Source organism: Zootoca vivipara, chromosome 7 (assembly GCF_963506605.1).
Source record: "Zootoca vivipara chromosome 7, rZooViv1.1, whole genome shotgun sequence".
NCBI lineage: Eukaryota > Metazoa > Chordata > Lepidosauria > Squamata > Lacertidae > Zootoca > Zootoca vivipara.
Genome location: NC_083282.1, coordinates 7,797,467 through 7,818,555, shown reverse-complemented (window position 1 = coordinate 7,818,555; position 21,089 = coordinate 7,797,467). Strand labels below are relative to the sequence as shown.

At 45.2% G+C, this 21,089-nt stretch overlaps 1 protein-coding gene across 1 annotated transcript in view; it reads right to left on the bottom strand.

The window, feature by feature from the left end:
* The window catches only part of CACNA1E (calcium voltage-gated channel subunit alpha1 E), a 281,416-nt gene that overhangs the window by 135,502 nt on the left and 124,825 nt on the right, over positions 1 to 21,089 (bottom strand). The window contains exons 7-10 of the mRNA XM_060277446.1: positions 11,128 to 11,243; positions 9,523 to 9,576; positions 9,085 to 9,171; positions 3,734 to 3,943 (exon numbers count right to left, since the gene is read on the bottom strand). Of these exons, the coding sequence (XP_060133429.1) occupies positions 3,734 to 3,943; positions 9,085 to 9,171; positions 9,523 to 9,576; positions 11,128 to 11,243 (467 nt within the window). The remainder of the gene's footprint in view (positions 1 to 3,733; positions 3,944 to 9,084; positions 9,172 to 9,522; positions 9,577 to 11,127; positions 11,244 to 21,089) is intronic.

Genomic DNA, 21,089 nt, shown 5'->3' with positions numbered 1-21,089 from the left:
ACAGGTAGGTAGCCGTGTTGGTCTGACGTAGTCGAAACAATTTTTTTTAAAAAAAAAATCCTTCCAGTAGCACCTTAGAGACCAACTAAGTTTGTCATTGGTATGAGCTTCCGTGTGCATGCACACTTCTTCAGACACACTGAAACAGAAGTCACCAGACCCTTATGTATAGTCAGAGGGTAGGGAGGGGTAATACTCAGAAGGGTGGTGGGAATGGGTGATTGGCTGATAGGAGTGGTAAACCTGTGGACGACTGTTAACAACTGTTAATGACTGCAATTGGTCTTGCAGGAAAAAGCAAGGGGTGAGATGGCTAAAGAAAGCTTTATCATGTCTAATGAGATAAGAATCCAATGTCTTTATTCAGACCAGGTCTCTCCATGGTATTAAGCTTGGTAATGAGTTGCAATTCAGCAACTTCTCTTTCTAGTCTGTTTCTGAAATTTTTCTGTAATAAGACAGCTACTTTGGGATCTTGTATAGAATGTCCTGGGAGATTGAAGTGTTCTCCTACTGGTTTCTCTGTCTTGTGATTCCTGATGTCAGATTTATGTCCATTTATCCTTTGGCGTAGGGTTTGGTGTATGTGAGAGATGCTGCATCATTTCAACCCCCTCCATAACAGTTTTGTGGTCATATATTGTATTTTGTGGGAGTGGGTGGCGCTGTGGTCTAAACCAATGAGCCTCTTGGGCTTGCTGATCGAAAGGTCGGTGGTTCGAATCCCCATGACAGGGTGAGCTCCCATTGCTCTGTCCCAGGCTCTGCCAACTTAGCTGTTCAAAAGCACACCAGCTCAAGTAGATAAATAGGTACCGCTGCGGCGGGAAGGTAAATGGTGTTACCATGCACTTTGGCTTTCATCACAGTACTCCATTGTGCCAGAAGCGGTTTAGCCATGCTGGCCACATGACCTGGAAAGCTGTCTGTGGATAAACGCCGGCTCCCTTGGCCTGAAAGCAAGTTGAGCACCATAACCCCATAGTCACCTTTGATTGGACTTAACCGTCCAGGGGCATATCTGCCAAGTTCCTCTCTGAAAAATAAGGGACTGGACCGGAAGTAGCATACCGGAAGTAGCGTGGCGGCCATTTTGGAACTGGGCGGAGCATGCTCAGAAGTGAGTTTTGATGCTGCTGTGCCCAGTTCCAAAATGGCCGCCGCACCAGAAGTCGCGCTGCAGCCATTTTGGAACTGGGCAGAGCAGCATCAAAAATCGCTTCTGAGCATGGTCCGCCCAGTTCCAAAATGGCCGCCGCGCCAGAATAAACCGGGGGGAAAAATCAGTTTTTTCGGCTGGGGACAGCTGGAAAAACGGGGGTTTCCCGGGGAAAACGGGAGACTTGGCAGCTATGTCCAGGGGTCCTTTACCTTTTACCTATTATATTTTTGATTTCATTTGTAGACTTTGAGATTTTTGTTTCTGCGTACCGCCACTGCTACCCTTTATGCATGAGAACAATTATAAATAAAACGACGACACACCTATTTCCGTCTAAAGTCATGTGGGCAAAACTGGAACACTACAGAGAAGATCTTGCAAGTGAGAGGCACAGTGGAGTAGCTACTGACCTGCAGAAAATATATTGTGTGCATAGAGCTCAAGTCTAACACTCTTTCAATAGTGAGCAGATTTGTGCTGAATATTCACCAATTTCAAACACTAAATGATCGCATTCCGTGCTGTCAAACTAACCAAAAGAAGAAAACAACTTAACCTTGCCAAGCATTCACAGTGCTTTTCAGCAGCCCTCCATTCTGCTGGTTGCTGCTTCCTTTGGGCACCATGCTGACCCACATGTTTTGGTTTTCAGGCATCCATGAAGCGTCCACCAAGCCAGAAGAAGCATGATGGCATCATCCACAAAACCACTCAGATTAATAGCAGTGACAGTAAATGCGGTTGAGGGCAGTGCGGGGAAAGAAGAAGGAAAATGGTGCACAGAAAGAGCAGCTAAGGGAACGAACGTGCCAGACAACAATGTGAATACATTTGCAACGTGTCAAAAAAATCTCTGAAAGCAACCAGCGCTCTTTGACACTCACTGCTGCGGTGCATGCTAACTATTAAATGTGCAGCTAGAAAGGAGACTTTTTGGAGGATTTTTGACAATTCTTTAGTGAATAATTAGATATCCAAAATCTAATCGGCAGAATACAACTGAACCCAATACAAATTAAAGAATAGATGATGATTTAATAGGTTAAGAATTGTGCGATATAATAAGGTTAAAGCTTACAAACTACAGGGAGGTAAACTGGAAGTCAAAATAAAAGAGGTGTAATTGATGCGCATTTAAAGATTTTTTGTTTTTGTTCAATATTTCATGTGTTGTTGTTTTTTTGTTTGTTTTTTGTGTGTTTTTGTTTTTTTTCTTCTTCCTGTATTCTTTTTTTTTTGCAAAATAAATATGTGGATGAAGAACGTTTTGTGTTTGTAAAATAAAAAAATTCCTTCAGTAGCACCTTAAAGACCAACTAAGTTTATATTTTGGTATGAGCTTTCGTGTGCACACGAAAAAAAAGTAGTCTTTTAGGTGCTACTGAAGGAATTTTTTTATTTTGCTTCGACTCAGACCAACACGGCTACCTACCTGTAACTAGTTTTGTGTTTGTGTTTGCAATTATGTTGTTTGTTAATGTTTTTAACAAGAAAATAAATAAAAACCTATTTAAAAAAAATAGAAAGGAGACTTTTATCCTGCCTTGTGTCATTTTTTAAAAAAACAAAACAACTGGGGTATATTTCTGATTGAAACCTGTGTCAGAACAGAATCAGGCACCACAAGCAGCAAGGACTGGTTAGGAGCCGCTAGTTCCTTGAAGACATGGAACCCAGAAGAGAAGAAGAAGAAGAAGAGGAAGAGTTTGGATTTGATATCCCACTTTTTCACTTCCCTTGAGGAGTCTCAAAGCACTAACATTCTCCTTTCCCTTCCTCCCCCACAACAAACACTCTGTGAGGTGAGTGAGGCTGAGAGACTTCAGAGAAGTGTGACTAGCCCAAGGTCACCCAGCAGCTGCATGTGGAGGAAGGGGGAAGCGAACCCAGTTCACCAGACTACGAGCCCACCGCCATACCTGCCAAGTTGCTGTCAGAGAAATAAGGGACCGGGCCAGAAATAGCAGGCCGGAAGTAGCGCTGCCACCATTTTGGAACTGGGTGGAGCATGCTCAGAAGTGACTTTTGATGCTGCTTTGCCCAGTTCCAAAATGGCCGCTGCGCCAGAAGTCGCATTGCAGCCATTTTGGAACTGGGCAGAGCAGCATAAAAGTCACTTCTGAGCATGCTCTGCCCAGTTCCAAAATGGCTGCCGCGCCAGAATAAACCGGGGGAAAACAAAAAACCATTTTTTTCAGCTAGGAACAGCTGGAAAAATGGGGATTTCCCAGGGAAAACAGGAGACTTGGCAGCTATGCCCACCACTCTTAACCACTACACCAGTGTTTTCTCAACCAGTGTGCCTCCAGATGTTTTGGGACTACAACTCCCATCATTCCTGACCACTGGTCTTGCTAGCTAGGGATGATGGGAGTTGTAGTCCCAAAACATCTGGAGGCACACTGGTTGAGAAACACTGCACTACACCACACTGGCTCTGTGCCTGAATTTTCCTGGAAGAAACATGCCTTTGCTTACACCTGCATTTGGCTCTGGGGAAGGGCTTGTTCTTCCACTTTCTGCTGCTGCTGCATTAGTTGCACATCAATGACACAGAACCCCATCACTTACAGAGGAGGTGTGTGAGCCAAGGAGGTTGGCTGTGATGGACGATGGCCACGCAGGCCGTGTTGAGGGCCACGATGCTCAAGACGAGCCAATAGAACACCTGGGATTTCACCATGTGGCGGACAGATATGCGCAGGAGCCGCTCCTTGTGTCGGAAGTACGAGGCGCCGTCCAGTTTGGCGCTCTTGATGCTGGCCCGAGCGAGGGGGGTGCCTGCAATGGGATGGAAAAGAAAGACGGGAGATGCCAATAGAGAAAAATGGTGCACAGACATTTCACAAAAGTAAAGACAAACTCCTTGTTGTCTCAGTGCTTTATGCATGCAAGGAAATACTATGAAGCTATAGGCCAGGGTTGGGCCTATTCAGGCCTGCCAGTCATTGGCGGCTGGCTCTCCGGGACTTTTTGGGGGAACCATGCCCACTGTTCCTGCACCTGATGTCATACATGATGTCTAAAATTTGACTAAAATTGTCAACCAAAAGCTTTACTTTTCCAGTTTATCACCACAACAGTTATTAACACGGGGCTTCAGTAAAGCAAATAATTTAATTAGACAGTGCCCATACAATATCGAGTGACAGAATAATTTGGCGACACTAAGGAAATTTTGTCCACGGTATGACTATTTTCCACCTAGGCATTTTGACACTTTGGCACCCTATTTGCAAAATTTAACAATTTGAAAATACAGACACATTTTCACTTTTGCAAGATTGAATATACTGCCTTCGGCTGTACTTGAGGGTCAACTTCAAAAGCTTCCACCAGAAAAAATGGTTATGTCCCTGTGGAGATGGCAGTACTGAGTCAGTGGCTCATGTGCTTGCACTTTTTATAAAGATTTGAGGAGTGAGGGTATTACTATTGTCCATGCTGGTTGACTCAACCATTGCTACTGTATCTTTTCTTTTAGCAGATCAAGATGATCAGATGACAGGAAAAACTGCAAGGTTTTTAGCAGGGGCAATTAGAATAAGATCTATTGTTGGATGTAACCCTCCAAAATGTACATTTTATATTTAAGTTTTTAACTCTATCTGCGGTACATTTTATTTTATTTTATTGTTATGGCTAGTGGCTGATGCAAATAAAGATTCTTCTGATCTCTTTCTGATTTATATGATGTCAGGCACAGGAAGCTTCAAGCCGCAGTTGAATGAATAAGGTTCCCTCCCTGCTTGGGCAAAATTTAGTTCTGTCCCTTTTGGACAAAGGGAACAGGATGCTTCCTCCTTTTGGTGTGTGTATATATCAATGAATAAGGACAAAATTATGATTTTTTTTAGAATCCAGCTTCTCCTCATTCAGTGCTTTACGGCTTAACATTTGTTTGAGCTCACAGGAGCCATGAATTTCAGGAAGCTACCTGAGCTCATAAGGTAAAGGGCCCCTGACCATCAGGTCCAGTCGTGTCCGACTCTGGGGTTGCGGCGCTCATATCGCTCTATAGGCTGAGGGAGCCGGCGTTTGTCCACAGACAGCTTCCGGGTCATGTGGCCAGCATGACAAAGCTGCTTCTCACGAACCAGAGCAGCGCACGGAAATGCCGTTTACCTTCCCACCGGAGCGGTCCCTATTTATCTACTTGCACTTTGACGTGCTTTCGAACTGCTAGGTGGGCAGGAGCTGGGACTGAGCAACGGGAGCTCACCCCGTTGCAGGGATTTGAACCGCCGACCTTCTGATCAGCAAGCCCTAGGCTCTGTGGTTTAACCCACAGCGCCACCTGGGTCCTTACCTGAGCTCACATTGACCCCTAAATACCATCTCCAGCAGAGCCTGGCCAACTTGAGCTTTGTGAGACCTTTCCTTGTAGGCATACAATCATTTCCTGTTTTTTTTTTTTTTAAAGAGTAATTACTAGTCTGAAACTCATCCGGAAAGCTCAAGTGTGTGTGTGTGTGAATAAGCTGGTAGTTTTTAAAGCATTAAACAGCACTTCAGACAACATTGCTCCCATTCCCAGAAGGATGCAGCTAATCACCAAAACCGTGTATTTATTACAAAACAGAGATAGAATCTCTTTCATATGTTTACACACACAGTAGTCCAAAGAGTGAAGAATAAATCACACTGCAAACTTTCAAGCTAAAGAACCCAAAGGAATATTAGTGCCAATTATCAAGTCAATGCAGAATTTGAGTCCTTTTTCTGGGACGCCAGATATTGGGACAAAAACACCTACCTTATTATATTCTGCAGCAATACCCATGCTGAGAGCTGCCTAACAAAAAATAGTTTTAAGAAAATAAAAATCCAAGGTTGCAAATCTACAGCATCAGGCCCGTAACACACCGTTCCCAAAACTGCAAGAGAAATTGTTTGTTGTCTGTGTTCATCAAGTCAGGCGCAGCTACTGGAAAGCATGGCGCGGTTAACTTATTTCAATCAAGAGTTTGCAATTATTCCCTCATTCTGTGCCTCTCTTCCAGAACGAAGGCATGTCCTCCTGCCAGCCCCAAGATAACAGAATGAAAATGAGATGTTCTGCTTCTTACTTGAAGGAGTCACAAAATCCTGGATGATTCTGTGCCAATGCTTCTTTCTAGGGTGAGTCCACATCAAAAGAGAACAGAGCTTTTGAACCTCTAAGACAGGCATGCCCAAACTGCGGCCCTCCAGATGTTTTGGCCTACAACTCCCATGATCCCTAGCTAACAGGACTAGTGGTCAGGGATGATGGGGATTGTAGTCCAAAACATCTGGAGGGCCGAAGTTTGGGCATGCCTGCTCTAAGAGTTGCGTAGGAATATCCCCCTTGGAATGCCGTCCAGGCCACGCCCCCTCTGCAGGCCACGCCTCTAACTTGCCCACACCCTCAAGTGCTTTTGCCTGGCTGGATCATGTCCCTAAACTGTGCCTTGCACTTGTCTAGATTGACAGAGATGTGCATGAATAGCTGGAACGTAGCCTACTGGAAAAAGGTAAATGTCACACACATTGCTCCACTCACTTTTATCTCTGGCAGAGCCAACAACTGGCAAACAGTCTCTGGAAGGCTGCCCACAAAGGAATGCAGCCCTTGGGCTGAATAAGATTCTACACCTGTTTTATGGACCAGGTGCATAAAGCGTTACACTCAGTTGGCAGGGCATGTATATGAAAGAGTGTCGATGACAACACGGCAGAATGCAACACGGCGTGCAAAAAGTACTGCCCGTGACAATTCCATTGGAGTTTGGTTGTAAGTAAAATAAGCAGTGACCATGCGCAACAGCAATGGGTGGTAACAGAATGAACTGAGCATGGCTGCATAAAATAATACCTGTAGCAAGGCAACGAACCACAGTCTTCCTACAAGCACAAACCAATGTATTCTTACTTGGTAATTAGTTCCAATTCAACTACAGGCAACAACTGTTTTAGATGCACGCGTCCAACTGATGTGCAGTTGCGCATGTATGCATCATACAGACACCAGAAGTGGCCGGAAAAGGGGTCAGAACAGGGCTGCTGGTGGTGGGCAGGCTTATGTGAGCTCTGCTGAAATGTGTGGGGTCAGTTGTGTAACCCACACGTAAAACAGCAATTGCCTATATCTGACGCTGGAGCTTCCTTTTGAAATCCTGCTCCGGATCTCCCCCTTGACTCCATTTCTGTGCCTCTCCTTCCGCCAGGCTACAACTACAGGTGAAACTTGGAAAATTAGAATAGCATCGAAAAGTGCATTTATTTCAGTAATGCAACTTAAAAGGTGAAACCAATATATGTGATAGATGCATGGCATGCAAAGCAAGATATGTCAAGCCTTTATTTGTTGTAATTGTAATTATTTGTCACTAGGCGGGTCAATTATAAATGGAATGTAATTAATGAAATGTAGCAGCAATGTTTATTTTTGTATTATTGTAACTATTTGTTTCATTACTGTGGAATTTCCAAAAGAAAGCATTTGTAAAAATTAAAAGAAAAAGAAAAAAATAATAAGTTGCATTACTGAAATAAATGCACTTTTTGATGATATTCTAATTTTCTGAGTTTCACTTGTATGTCCTCATCTAAGCCCCTTACCTTTGGGGGCCATCGCACAAATGCTGTTGCACTTCTCTCCCTTTGCCCTGCCTGCAAATGTTAAGGGTTTTGTTCCCTCTGGAACGCCCTCCCATCAGATGTCAAATAAACAAACAACTATCTGACTTTTAGAAGACATCTGAAGGCAGCCCTGTTTAGGGAAGCTTTTAATGACTGATGTTTTAGTGAATTTTTAATCTTTTGTTGGAAGCCGCCCAGAGTGGCTGGGGAAACCCACACAGATGGGCGGGGTATAAATAAATATAACAACAACAACAGTTCCTGCTGCTGCTGGGTAATGCACTTTCTCCCCCCAGTGCTGGATTAAACCCTGTGGAGGCCTCTATGCAGCCGGAATCTCTTACCCTACCCCACCCCACCCTCCACCCCGTGTGCACCCTCTAGTGCAGTGGTTCCCAACAGGTGGTCCGCGGACCCCCAGGGGTCCGCGAGCTATGCCAGAGGGGTCCGCAAGATGCTATTAGAATAAAAAATATATTAAATATATTTCGTATGATAACAGATTTTTTGTTTTGGCCGCTTCCTGCATGAGCAGAGTCTAGCGCAAAACTAGAATTAGATAGAGGCAGTAGTTCTGCTGTATGCCGTTAGGTGGCGCTTTACAAACACTACTGTTTTGCAAAGAGGCAGCGCGCGCATTCTACTAAAACGACAAAGGCCTACAGATGAAGAGGAAGATAATGCATTTGATGTTCAAGCAAGTAAGTCAGTGACTCTCGAACCGATCTTGTCAGTGTCCATTGAACCTAAATCGTCGGCGTCCCTTGAACCTAACCCTTCCAAGATCAGTGTTAAGCTTACTGGAAAAATTAGAAAACATAACTCTGATTACTTGGGGGTCCTTGTCACAATAGCGGCTCAATGAGGGGTCCTCGAGAAAATTTTGTTGGGAACCCCTGCTCTAGTGGGATAATACTGAACTAAGAAAGCTTGATTGTAATTTTCTTTCACGATCAAATCAATATTACTTTGATTCGTTGTTTCGGGGCACCTAAAAGGCGTGAGACCCATTGGCTGGTGCCTATGCATGCAGCCTACTTGGTAATCCGGCACTGTCTCCCCCAGTTCCCTGCAGGGGAGCAGAAGTTGGAGGAACATGCCACTGGCACTGTGCCCATCTTGACTGCATGACAGCTTCAGCAACCTTGGACCCTAAACCTCCGCCCCTGCTCCTTCTGATTTCATTTCGGTGTTGCTTTTTGGCAAAGTATTATCGTTCACCACTGGTCAGAGGCACGGAAGCGGCATCTTTGGATGAATGAAGACCTGGGTTTGGAGCAAGAGCCCCCAAGGACAGGCGTTGACTGTCTGCATCTTACCGACAGAGGAGATATCGACACGCTCATCGCTGGAGTCACGATTCATTACTTCTGTCCGATTCCTTTTAATGGTCGCCCTCCTGAGAACTAGGAAAGGCAAAAAATAACAATCACCATGTTAATGGGCTACTATAAGAAAGACACACCATAAACAAGACACATCCAAGAACGAAGGGCAAAAAAGAGAAACATCTCACAGATGGCATGGGAAAAGGACGGGTTCCCGATTTTTGCAATACACCCAACATGTTTTGGCTTAACCCTTTCCCCACCCATTGTTTTTTTTTTCTCTTTGCAACCCATTCCCACCCATTTTTCCCAACTTGCCAAGGCAACACAGCTGTACATGCGAGGGAAGTAGCCTAGTGGAAAAAGCAGCAGTTGGAAGAAGCATTCTGCATCTCCCCATAGATATCAAATTTCAGGGTGTGGAATTACCTTCTAATGCCGATGTGCCAGAATTTTTGTTCTCTTCAGCCAGCATGACTTCCTCTATGTAAAGATGCAAAAAGATAATTAAAAAAAAGTTTAGGAATATATTTGTCAACTATCTAATCAGCAAAACAAAAGGGACAATATTATTTGGTGATATGAGACAAATCACATCATAGCAAGGGTAGGGCCATTTGTCCACATCTATTCTACCTTGTGGGGAGAAAAAGAATCTTGTTCTCCTGCATTTTTCTTTTTTTCTTTTTTCTTTTTAAAAAAGAGCATGTTATGTAGGTTTTATGTGAATTCCAAATGTCCTTTAAGCTGAAGATAATAGTTTTAAAAATGGCAAAGCATATTTGAGCAACATAGAAAAAAATGCCAGGTGTGCACTCCTACGCAAGAGGCGTACAGTTAGGGAACACTCAGCCAACAAATAGAAAAAAGCCACCCTCAAACAACAAAACTTCAAGAAACTCACGGAATGCGACTGAAAATGAAAGAGTTTTATCCCTATGTTCCAAACTGTACCCAGTATATGTCTATGGCTTGCAATATAACTGCATTCCATACACAACAAAACTTCAATGGCAACCAACATGGTATTGCATTTCTGGCAGCGAAGCCTCTGGCATTTGTCGAATGAGCTAGCACGAATTTATGGAATGCCCACAAACATCCCAACTGCTCAGCAACAAAGCATTCACCATAGGTTTAGGTGGGAAAGGATCACTGACACAACAGGCACTAGGAGCTGCTGTGCAGAGCAGGCCAAGGAAACTAACTGAAGGAGGCACCGGAGAAGATGGGAAACCTAAGGGACAGGTAACCTGGAGGCAGGTTAGCTGAAGGGAAGAGACAAGGAAGGAGAGGAACTGCAGGAACCCAAGGGAAAATCAAGTCTTAGGACTAGGGAGCAGTCAATAGGGGTTACCAAACCTAGACCCTGGAAAAACCCTTGTGCCACTGAGAGTTGCAAACAAGGGGCAATTCTGCCAGCTATGATTTCAGCAGCATTGTGATCTAGAAATCCTAAGGGGCAGTGGGGCGGAGGAACAGTGATAGGATGGCGCTCTGAATTAACTTCACGTTTTCATTTGAACTACTAAGCTAATGATTCCAGACTTATAATGAGAATGCAATACTGTAATACAGTGGTACCTCTACTTACGGATTTAATGCGTTCCGAACGCACATTTGTAAGTTGAAAAAAATTGTAAGTCGAATCCCATAGGAATGCATTGGGAGAAAAAATTCGTAAGTAGAAGCAACCCTATCTAAAAATTCGTAAGTAGAAAAAATCCTATCTAAACTGCATCCAAGATGGCGGACGGAGCTCCATTCGTAAGTAAAAACATTCGTAAGTAGAGGTACCACTGTATTGCTAAGAGGACTTAATCCCCCCCCCAAATGGTTTTGCACTACAAGTCCTAGCACATACAAACTGTGCACTAAAAGAAGGCAGTTTCAGGGCACAGAAGGGTGAGGGGTTTTCAGTTGTAGGCAGCTCTGGCTCTCTCCTGACAGATTGCTGTTGTTCCAAGCTGGCAGCTGGATTGGCTCCACATCCTGCCCTGACCTGGGAGATACTTCAGCCCAGACCGACTTTACCTGCTTTATCTATCCAAGCCCGGTAGCCGTTCAGCTCCCGTTCAATCTGCTGCTGCCTCCTCAGTTTCATGAAGGCCCGGCGATTTTCCACTCGCTCTCTCTCTTTGGCAAATTCCCTGTAGAGGCAGGAAGGGGGCCAAGATCCTGTTAGAAAAGGACTTTCTGCAGCACTACAGCACTGGGTTGTATACAGCAGGACACAGGCATGGCGCAGAGGGGTGGGCAGGCTGTCTTAGTTCATGACAGGGGAAGCGGGGAGAAAACCCATACAGGTGAATCTGGAGAGAGAGAAGTAATGAGCTCAGAGGAGGTCAGCTGAAAGTGATTGCCAGGGGTTTGTATTTATTTATTCATTACTAGATTCCCACCCCACCTTTTCCTCCAAGGGGCAAAAGGTGGGGTACGTGATTCCTCCTCCTCCTTATTTTCACAACAGAGCAGGTTTGGCAGACTGGTTCAAGGTTACCCACTGAGTTTCATAGCCAGGTTATTTGAACCGGGGTCTCCCTGCTCCTAATCTTTTTTTCTTGTTCTTGTTCTTTTTACTGTTTTATTCATTCAGTGTACAATCTTTACAACAAAAGACTTCACATCCAAAATAAAATCATATATGGCAAAACCTCGAGTCTCATGTTTTCATTTATACTAATCTCTTCTCAGATTCCATTATTTTAATACTCCTTAATGTCTGTTTCCTTGTTTTAATCCTCATCCTCAATCTCTTAAATCCTATATATATCTTTAACCATTTTTCAATTAGTGCCCTCATCTCCCTCCCCCAAGACCCATTGCTTCCCTCCACCCATGTGTGATCTTTTTTACATACTGTTATTTTGTTGTTGTTGCGTTACCCGCTGTTTATATTTGTTGTTCCATCTTTGTTATGATATTATCCTATCTCCTTGTGCCCTTTAAGCTATTGCATATTCATTTTTAAGCTCCAAAACCAACTCTTTTCATGTAGACCTTTACACATTCCCACTCTATAATTTTTTTAGATTAGGACAACCTCTAATTGATGCTGTTAACTTTGCCATTCCCGCAAATTCGCAAATTTAGGCTCTCCATTCTAGTAATTCTGGTATTTTGTCTGTTTTCCAGTTTTTTGCCAGGTCTCCCTGGTCATAATCTAATCTCATCTAACCTCTGTACCACAGCGGATTGAGCTCAGGTGAAAGAAGGACCTTTGCCCCGCTCTCCAAACTTGTGCGTGTGTGTGTTTGTGCAAATTGGGCTCAGAGGAAGCCTTTAGCAGGCTGTTGACACCGCCTGAAAGCCAACCGATCCCCTACCATGCCTCAGTGTTAACAAATCAAGCCAAGGAATCACTCGCTCAAAGCTCCTCCCCACTCTAAACCCACCGCAAGCGAGAGCAAGTACCACTAAATGCAAGTCCTCTGGGTGTGGGGAAGGGGTATTTGTCAGGAGTATGGGCAGGAGTCAGGCTCTGGGGCCTGTAGTGCTTTGCAGGACTGGGGCCTGCCTCAGCTTGTGCTGGAGAAGCAAGGAGTGGCCACTCAGGTGAGGCCTCAGCTTGTGCTGGAGAAGCAAGGAGTGGCCACTCAGGTGAGGCCTCAGCTTGTGCTGGAGAAGCAAGGAGTGGCCACTCAGGTGAGGCCACTTGATACCTCACTGCACCTGGTGGCAGGAGCTGGGAGGGATAAAAGCTCAGCATTTCCCTTCAGCTCTTTGCCACAGCAATGCTATCCCTGCCTGGTTGCATCTGGCCTCTTGCTCCTTGGACCTCGCCTTGCCGACGCCTTGCTCCTCGACCCTTGGACCTTTGCCTTGCTGACGCCTTGCTCCTTGACTCCCAGACCTTCGCCTCTGCCTTGCTCCTTGACCCCGTGACTGCCTGCTGCTGGACCCTCAGCCCTGCACCTGTTCCTGCTTCTACACCACCATCTTGCCTCAGCCCTGCACCTGTTCCTGCTTCTACACCACCATCTTGCCTCTGGTCCTGACGTCTTCAGCCAGGGCTTCAACCACCCGCCGGACCGTGACAGTATTGGCGGGGGTCTTTGCTGCCTGACTCCCCCACCTGCTTTCATTGTCTCAGCTTCCTGCAGACTTAAGTTCGCAAATGAAGGTGGAACACATGAGGAGTATGAAATAGGAGACAATGCCTCCACTTTTAACTTCTGGTTATTTTACTCATTTGCTGGGAGGATGTTTTCCTAACTCATCCCTTCCCTCCCAGCAACCTTTGCTGACCACAGCTTTCCAAGGAGACAACTTTAAATGATGTGGGTTGCACAGGTGGGAGGAGGGCTGAAGCAGCGCCAAACAGGCCAGCTTGGCAAAGGCAGGCAAGAGGAGGAGGGTTTTGAAAGCCACGCTTGAAAGCGGAAAACCTTGGCTTGCGGTCCAGGGGATTCGGAAGAGCATGAACGATAAAGCAAGACCTTGTGCATAATTCAGAGGGCAGGGCTGCTGCCTTCCTGCTGTCCAAACCAAGCCTCTCTCTTCAATACATGCTTATAATTCCACACATTCACTGCACACTGACTTTCAGCAGGCAAAGGATTCTCTCTCTCTCTCTCTCTCTCTCTCTCTCTCTCTCTCTCTCTCTCTCTCTCACACACACACACACACACACACACACACACACACACACACACACACACACAGAGGCTGATGGGGTGGGGGCGTGGATGCATTATTCAAAGGAAATGTGTTTTGCTGCAGCCATGCTGCAGAGTCTCAGAATCTTCTGAAGGTGTGGAAGGGTGGGTGGAAAGGAAGACAGGAGAGGGAGAAGGAGCATAATGTAGGTCCCCCTGGTAATACTCCAGGCTCCCTTGGCAACCACAATCCTTGCAAGGAGGAAGCTCTGTGGAGCCCACACAACACTCTGTCTTCTTCTCCATCACATCTGCAAAACTGACACTCCAGCACGGAAACAAGCAGCAGCAGCACGGAAAACAACCCCCAATGACCCAAATGAGCATACGGTCTTTCTCTCTTCGCTTGTGCAGCTCTGGGACTGAGGTTACCAGATGTCCTCGTTTCCCAGGGACAGTCCCCGGTTTTACAAATCGGTCCCCATACAAAATCCATTGCATTTGAAAAGTGTCCCCTGATTCATTGGGGAAAAAAAATCTGGTAACCACTGAAATAAGCTCCAGTAAACCTGACACTATGAAAGGATGACCAGTTCACAAAGACAAGGAAGCCCACATTAAGCATCAGCCCACAAAAGCTCAGGCCAATGTCCCACAGCGCTGCTGATGCAAAGCAGGCATAGACTTAGAATAATAATAATAATTTATTATTTATACCCCGCCCATCTGGCTGGGTTTCCCCAGCCACTCTGGGCGGCTTACAACAGAAAAATGAAATAAAACAATTAAACATTAAAAGCCTCCCTAAACAGGGCTGCCTTCAGATGTCTTCTAAAAATCTGGTAGCTGTTTTTCTCTTTGACATCTGAGGGGAGGGCGTTCCACAGGACAGGGGCCACCACTGAGAAGGCCCTCTGCCTGGTTCCCTGCAACTTGGCTTCTCACAATGAGGGGACCGTCAGAAGGCCCTCGGTACTGGACCTCAGTGTCCGGGCAGAACGATGGAGGTGGAGATGCTCCTTCAGGTATACTGGACCGAGGCCATTTAGGGCTTTAAAGGTCAGCACCAACACTTTGAACTGTGCTCGGAAACGTACTGGGAGCCAATGTAGATCTTTCAAGACCGGTGTTATGTGGTCTCGGTGGCTGCTCCCAGTCACCAGTCTAGCTGCCGCATTCTGGATTAGTTGTAGTTTCCAGGTCACCTTCAAAGGTAGCCCCATGTAGAGCGCATTGCAGTAGTCCAAGCGGGAGATAACCAGAGCATGCACCACTCTGGCGAGACAGTCTGCAGGCAGGTAGGGTCTCAGCCTGCATACCAGATGGAGCTGGTAGACAGCTGCCCTGGAAACAGAATTGACCTGTGCCTCCATGGACAGCTGTGAGTCCAGAATGACTCCCAGGCTGCGCACCAGACTTGGTTGGGTTCTTCAATGGTGGTGGGAAGGAGGTTGACCAGGAGGCGTCTATAAGGACAGGTTGCAAGTATAACAAATGTTTCTTTGGAAATTGCATTAAAAATAAATAAATAAACAGTCTCTTCACTCATGATGCTTTCCAATGAAATGGACGCTTGACAGAGAGCTACCATCAACCCCACCTTTCTAAATAGTATACCTGTTAGGTAAATGTGTTTCCAAAAAATACACTTGTCTCATCTGCACATGACATTTCCTTTTTTCAAAGTCTACAGTGTGCACTTTAATTTGGGCCTAGATGGATTCATGGGATAAAGATACTGTTATCGGTTCCCACCACGGGAAGATTAATTTATTGGTTTGTTGAATTTGTATCCTGTCTTTGCACCATAATGGTACTTATGATAGCTGGTAGCAATGTTAAAAAATAAAAGCAGCATACAATAAAAGGCAATCAAATACACACTAAAAAAACATAAAAACAAGGCAGGTAAAAATATCAGTAAAAACAACCAGTTAAAACCATTTGCAAGTCTATAGCAGTGAGGGATTTATAAAGCAAAGTTAAGTGTCATTGGCTGCAGCGATAAACCCCGTCAGAAGATTAAAGTGAGCAATTGCCCCAAGAGCACAATTTGCTTTTTACAAGCCCAGTTCTAGTTCAGAAACCCTGCTGCACTACAGTACCAGTTTCACCATCAGGAGTGTGGGAATGACTATGGTTTCTAGTCAAAAACGAAGAGCAGACCACACATCTGAAAAGCACTTCCTCCTTTGGTCTGCCTGTATTTGTAGAAAAAAGAGAGTTCCGGGTACCTTCTGGTCGTCTTCACGGCTTCCTCACAGCACTACATTGGAGAGTTCCTTGAAGAACAGCAGTTCCCTCCCCTATTGAAGTTAAAGAGTACTCTCTCCCTATGATGTCCATGCTGTCCTTTAGAGAGTCTCTATCACTTTCAATAAACTGGCACTGACTTCGGAACAATGACTTGGTAACCCAGATTAGATGGATGGTGTAATGGATTAGCCCCAGGATGGAAGATTTATTACACCCTGGATTAGAAAGAGTTAATCCACCTCCAGCTTAACTGACAGCGCATCTTTAGGAGGCCCGGTTTAAAAAGGAGGGTTTCGGCAGTTGGAAGAGGGAGAGAGGGAGTGTGGGGATGAAGAGGGAAGAAGAAGGGTGTGGGGCCAGGATAGTGGTGGTTTAGGTTAGGCTTAGGATAACTTGAAGTTAAAGTCTGACAGAGTTAATGTATAACTGTAACTAAGCTTGTAAACGTATGCATCGTTAAGGAAAGAAAAACCTATGTTCTCAAGAAAATAAAATTCATCTTCCTTTTGTGCCAAAGAGTATCGTCTTGGTTATTCCAGCAGTGTACAGTATTAAGACTCACAGAGGTGGAGACTCAGCAAAGGGCAAAATTTACCTAAGGAAAAGGGGATAGTTTGTGTCCTAGAGTCACACAGGAAGGGCAGTACTGTATGGTGAAAACCTAGAGTGGCACAAGTTTGCCAGGGTTATATGGCAGACTGATACAGTGGGGATCTGAGTTGAGGGAGTCCCTGTTCTGTAAGAGGTTGTTCATTCAAATAGCCCTGAGTGTTTGTGAGATCAGGCCACGAAAGCTGGAATTAAACTCTCTTTACTGAGAAGCCCAGAATTGAGGGGTTTATTTTAAGGCGTAAGGAATTGAGTGGGGATTGCTTTCGTCTCATAATCTATTGGTAACGTTGGCGAGGGGGTTCGTCGCAGATGGCTAAGGCCTATTCAGGAGTTCAAGGAATGTGTCAGAGAGATTACAGGTGCCTGCCCTGCTCCATCGCCCCCTTCCCTGCCAGCTACATGCCAACCTCCCCATGTTGAGTGGGAAGGTTTGAAGGGGGCTTCTTCACATGAGGGTCTGGATGCAATTGGGAATCCCCTCCAGGATTGTGCAGGGTTCCCAGCTGTGGGAAGAATTCTCAGCACATTCAGCTGAACATACAAAGAATTCCGCTTTAGGCATTGAGCCTCAGCTCACAACAGAGGCAATGGGGGCACTGGGAAACACATTTCCTCTCATGGTATTGCCACACACACCATTTAAACAGCTGCATAGGGCTCTAGTTGCTGCAATTTTACCACTGAGGCTAAATTCACCATAAAATATTGAAAAATCAATAGCTGCCACCACCTAATGGGCTGAAAGAGCAACAGGGGCTTTCTGCGCCGAGGAAAAGTTTAACTAGGATATCAAATGAAACTCTGCCACCTTCCAGTCTCTACCCCCCCCAGGCCCTCAAAAGAGCAAAAGCAAGAGCATGGAAACTTGACCAAAGGGACAACGGTATTAACGTGGGAAGAGAGTAGATGAGTTAGCAGACACTCCGATCGGACCTTCTGTTAAGTTTATTAACACAGAGAGAATTGTTGCAGTCAAGAAAACAAAAAAGAGCAAAATGATTTTAATGATACATGCTTGCTCTAGCTGGCATCATCGGTGGGTCTGTTATGTTTTACTTGGCTGTAGGAGTTGTATAGCATAAAGCAGTAATTTTGACTCTGAAATTAATGTCTTTCTCTGCCATCTTGGCAGAAAAGGCAGAGTGGAATCCAGACAGAGGACTGTACATTAATTGGAAATTGATGTTAGGACACAATCTGATTCAGGAATCATTCCCAAATATAGAATGGATGGGGGAAGCCAAGTGTGCCCTTATCCGGGCCAATATACAATTAGAGCAGGCATCCCCAAACTGCGGCCCTCCAGATGTTTTGGCCTACAACTCCCATGATCCCTAGCTAACAGGACCAGTGGTCGGGGAAGATGGGAATTGTAGTCCAAAACATCTGGAGGGCCGAAGTTTGGGGATGCCTGAATTAGAGTCTATGTTGAAAGAAATGGGAGCAGCATACATTGCAACCTTTCCACCAATTGACTTCGAACAAACATGAACTGATGTGTAATTTCCCGGATTTCCCCATGATCCCTTTTGAAACTCTTTAAGAATTATCCAGAGGATACCACCTGGATGTCCTAATTTGTTAAGTTTTAATTTGTCAAGAATGCCTAGAGCATCCTCTGTTGGGCTCCATTCTGCCTTCCTGACAAAGCTAGCTCACGGAGGCACGATGATGGGAAGAGTGTTAATTGCAGGGTGAAAAGACTGATCTTATTTGACAGGACATAGCTAAGCAAATGGATCCATATGTTCATGTTTTGCAGTTCCCTTTGGCTTTGAGAACAAGACCTCACAGTGAAGCTTGGCTCAGGTTGAATGCAGTTCAATGCAGCTCGTACACAGGTGATGTTTTGCCTAACATGTGCACTTTCAGAGGATATTTTTAAGAGCAGGTTCATTCTGTTATTAATAACGGTGAAGATTCACCTCCGCCTTTGAGCTCTAAGTTGTTCAGCAAGAAGCTGACTAACGGCAGCAATTCAAGATAAATAGGTGGTTGTTTCATGAAGGCAAAATATCTTTCCTACTTACTTAAATGCCTAGCTAACCACAAGAGATGTGTAAGAGAAATCAGACCAGGAGGGCCAGATCAGGCTGACATCCAGGGACTTGCTGTCAGAAACAAGGATCAATAAGCTCTGAGCTCTCTGGACTGCACCTGTGAAGTTTTCATACTAAAGTTCATTTTTGCTCATGTAGACTATGCTACACCTAGCCTTCCTGCCTCTGAATGTGCAAATGAACCTTAAAAGTTGAGTTCTTTTTTCTCCAAAGAAAACCAGTCCCAGAAAGACCACCCACAGCTTATCGAAGGCAGAAGATGAAAATAGCAGTGGACCTGTCCTGTTCTCAGCAGGTATGAAACCTGAGTCGAGTTTCCTTTCTCACACAGTTCAGTTCCATCCTGTATTGTTGTGAGATCATCAAGAAAAACAGAAGAGCCCCGCGGATTCTGACAAGGGTTCCTTCTAGGACATCATTCTGTTTCCAACTGTGGTCAGGGATATATACCTCTGGGCAGATGGCCAACAGCCAGGATTTAAAGGTTGCCAACAACCAGAACAGTCTTTCCCCTGTTGTTTATTCCCAGCACCTGGTACTAAGAGAAACACCACGTCTGAACATGGAAATTCCATTGAGCTAACGGCTATTAGCCACAGATACACCTGTCTTCCAAGAATGTGTCCACTCCTTTGCATAGCCATCTAGCCTTCTGAAAACAATTTTTATGTTGCACTGAATAGTCGTGGGAGCGCACAGGCTGTCTGTTCAGAACCTACTACCAATTAGTTTTACAGGGTGATATCATTTCTCCACACCATGGTGTCATTTCTTACACACTTCTAGGTGTCGTTTTTATTTTCTAATCTAAAAGAATCCAAAACGCTTTAGAGTTTCTTTGTAAAAAAAAGACATCAACCTCTCGATCATTCTCATTGCCCCTTTTGTGTACCTTTTCCTGCTCAACAACGTCTTTTGAGATAAAGCCCATTACACTCATAAAGTGTAGTGGGGGTTGCGGGCGAGCTCAAAAGAAATCTGGGAGGCGGTGGGCTGTAGTTAGGCTGAGTCATGGGGCGTGCCATTGATTTTGATTGACAGCAGCCTTTTACTTAACGCCCACGTTACTTTCGTTTTCCCTCACTCTCGGAAAGCCTTCGAATCTCCCGCCCGCCCGCCACTGCTTTTAGGCTTAGTCGACACTGCTTGCCCGTTCGCGGGGGTCGCCTGTATTCAGGGGCCCAGTAGGAATTTTGCCACTTGGCTGATTGGCTGTTGCTATTTGGTTTTTGCCTACTGACAAGCAAATTGTCACAACTTGTTAGGTTGGCCGTTAGGCTTTGGTTAAAAATTGGTATAGGAGGGGCATGGCATAAAAATGCCTACCCCCCTTACTTGCTCCTTATAGAAGTATTCCGTTAAAGGAATCCTGGGGCTCAGGGGCTCTAGTCCATTCATCCTGCCATAGGCAAGGATGGTGCGGCCATTACAGAGCCGAGCCTTGGGGAACATTCCTTGGGGGAGGAGAGTGCCTGTGAACAGTACCTCCAATCCCTTGGGGTGTTTACTTGACTTACCTACCATTAGGTAAGTCGGAGATTGGTCCTGACCCAAATGGGTCAGATGGAATTGGTCCTGCCCAACCAGGGCAGATGGAATGGTCCTGACCCAACGTGGGTCAAATGGAAATGGTCCTGTCCCTTAGAGTGGACAGATGGATTAACCAAAGCCTAAGCCAACACTCAGAATTAAAATGTATTTTGAATAAAGTTGTGGCCAAAATAATGCCAAAAACCCAAACCTAAAATATCGTGTCAGTTGTGAGTTATTTTGGGATTTCTAGGAGCTTCGTCACACAAGCAAGAGTGAAACTGGTGTGGCAGAAGGCAAGAAGCCCAACGGCAGGCGGAGCCGGAGCACAGGACAGACAGAGCCAACTATTTCCAGTTTTGTCCCCGTCTTCCTCTCTGTTGAGTTCCCTTAGGGAGATATGGAGCCACCTCTGAAAAGACACTGTCCCTGGTTCTTGCCAGTTTGATGGACATTCATAGCAAACCTATAAGCGAGGTCTGTGAGGTGGATCTTAAAACACAGGCAGGAACAAAAAAAAGCACTCAGACAACAGACCAGGAAAGCACAAAATTTTGGTTAGAAAGTGTAGGGCAAAAAGTAAGTTTGGGCGAGCCCTATGGTTACCAGGGCAGCATCTCACTGGCTCCAGTAGATTACCCTCCACTGACAGAGACCAGAATGATATACTGTACTGTATTTCAAATGCAGCTGCACCACAACATCACAAATTTATATAAAAGCATTCAGACAGTGGCAGTTCACCCTCCACAACCGATTTCCTAATAAGCCTTAAAAAGCTGCCGCACACTGAGTTGACATTTTCATTGAGCGACCTGTATCCATATTTTTCCTTCAAAGAGCAACAGTTTCACATTTGCATCCTTCGAGAACTCTCAGGTGAATGTCATTTGGCTCTGCTGACTTGTTAACTTGCAATTTGTCAATTAGCTTTAAAACT